This window comes from Drosophila mojavensis, unplaced genomic scaffold (assembly GCF_018153725.1).
Source record: "Drosophila mojavensis isolate 15081-1352.22 unplaced genomic scaffold, ASM1815372v1 contig_126, whole genome shotgun sequence".
In the NCBI taxonomy this organism is placed as follows: domain Eukaryota; kingdom Metazoa; phylum Arthropoda; class Insecta; order Diptera; family Drosophilidae; genus Drosophila; species Drosophila mojavensis.
The window spans coordinates 31,902-33,809 of NW_025318656.1; the positions used below are offsets into that span (position 1 = coordinate 31,902).

At 44.7% G+C, this 1,908-nt stretch overlaps 1 protein-coding gene across 1 annotated transcript; it reads left to right on the forward strand.

Annotated features, from left to right (window-relative positions):
• Positions 1 to 538: 538 nt before the first annotated feature.
• Positions 539 to 1,506, forward strand: LOC122757699 (the record flags this gene model as incomplete). The annotated part of the gene is made up of 2 exons (XM_044010785.1): positions 539 to 1,096; positions 1,209 to 1,506. Coding segments are annotated over exons 1-2 (856 nt in total), but the record flags the coding sequence as incomplete, so codon positions are not given.
• Between the last annotated feature and the right edge of the window lie 402 nt (positions 1,507 to 1,908).

Consider the following 1,908-nt stretch of genomic DNA (forward strand, 5'->3'; position numbering starts at 1 on the left):
ACATACATACACCCGTGAATATAAGCAGTGTATATAGCGATTAGTTGCGTGCCGTTACTTTGCCAATTCGCCAGACACTCTTTCGTTCGGTCTGCAATACACTGGCGCCCGTAAAAGTAGTACACATGCGAAAACTTCTGCAAATGACAATCTAATAAAGAATCAGCTAATTTCTGAACTATGTCTATGGTTAGTGACTGCGTGTTCTATAGCTTCAATCTATAAGTGATTAAGTTTGCATAAGCACAGTGTAATTACATGCTTGCCGTTATTCTTCGTTGACATTGCACTCTTTCACCACGGCTGCGATACGAGCGCGTCCATAATAATCGTACCGGTGTGCAACAATTCATACGTGTATATTATTTGAGTACCATAATATAATTCTTTGCCAGTTTATTAAAGTTGCAAGTACTCTGCTCGACAAATACGACTTATTCCAAGTCTGCGCTATAGCATATATACATTTACTTACTCTTGCAATCGCGCTCGCACCAACGACTTTGAACTCTATCGTGTTGCTCTTGCTGTACTCGTCATGGCGAATTTAGATGCTAGTGCAGTTGCTCCCGAAGATCGCGTGCGGTTTTATAAGCTCAAGGTACAGTCGGTGTTTGAACGCGTAAAAAAGCTACAATCCAAGGTCGATTCAGATGCTCTTGCCGATCACAGTGACAGCACTCTAAATGTTCTACTGGAGCATATCGACAAGCTAAGCCACTCCTTTAGCAAGGCCCATGAAAGTCTAGAGGAGCTCGACTTTACTGAGATGTCCAGCAATTTGCGCACTGACTTTGATGATTTAATAATGGTCATGCAGTCAACAATAATGTCCGAAGTGCAAAGTCGTACTGCTCAAGTGCATCATAGTTCCACGTTTAGCCGTCCAAGTGACCCTCCTCGCGCATCCGCTCCCAGATTGCAGGCTGCACCTGCGTTGCCGCCATTAAAGCTACCTACGTTCAGCGGTGGATATGCTAATTGGGCTGATTTCTACTCAATGTTTTCTACAATCATTGAAAGTCGGCCAGAAATCAGCAATATGGAAAGACTTCAGCACCTCCGGTCCTGCCTCGATGGCGCAGCGTTGGATACGGTTCGCTCTTTGGAAATTTCTAATGATAATTATACAATTGCCATAAATTTATTAAAGCAGAGATATGATAACCGACGTTTAATCTTCCAGGCCCACATCGTAAAGATCTTAGGTCTCAAAAAGAGTAGAAAACGGATCCATAATCAAGCTGCGTGAGCTATCTGACAGCTTCAATGTCCATATGCGTGCGCTCAGTAGTCTGGGCACAACAGAGCAGATAGCCAGTGCCATGATTGCTCAGATACTGCTACAGAAGCTTGATGAGGCCTCACAAGCTAAATGGGAAGAGAAATTGGACAACTCAGAGACGGCTCTTCAGATACCCAGATATGAAGAAGTCTCCTCATTTCTTGAGCTTCGTTGCCGTACTTTGGAATCGATGAAATTTGCTCTTACAAACTATTCGTCAAGTAAGCCGATGAATTCTTGCAGTAAGGTTGCTACCAGTAGATCAGCATTTCTCGTAACCGGCCACAGTACTCACAGTTGCAATTTTTGTAATGATCTTGAGCACACAATCTACAAATGCCCAAGATTCGCAAACTTGTCTCCTAGTCTTCGCCTGAATGAGGTCCGAAAGGCTGGCTTATGTTTGAATTGTCTCAAGGGAGGTCATCAGTCGCGACAATGTGGCTCGCGCAGTTGTCGGGTCTGTGGAGTCAAGCATCATACGCTTCTTCATCTCGGCCACTCCAGCACATCGCAGGCAGCAATTCCGCCCCATCAACAATCTTCAACATCAAGAGTACAGACCATCCCTCAGCCCTCAGCACCAGCCACTACTCTCTTATCCAAGGATCGGCACAGCGATG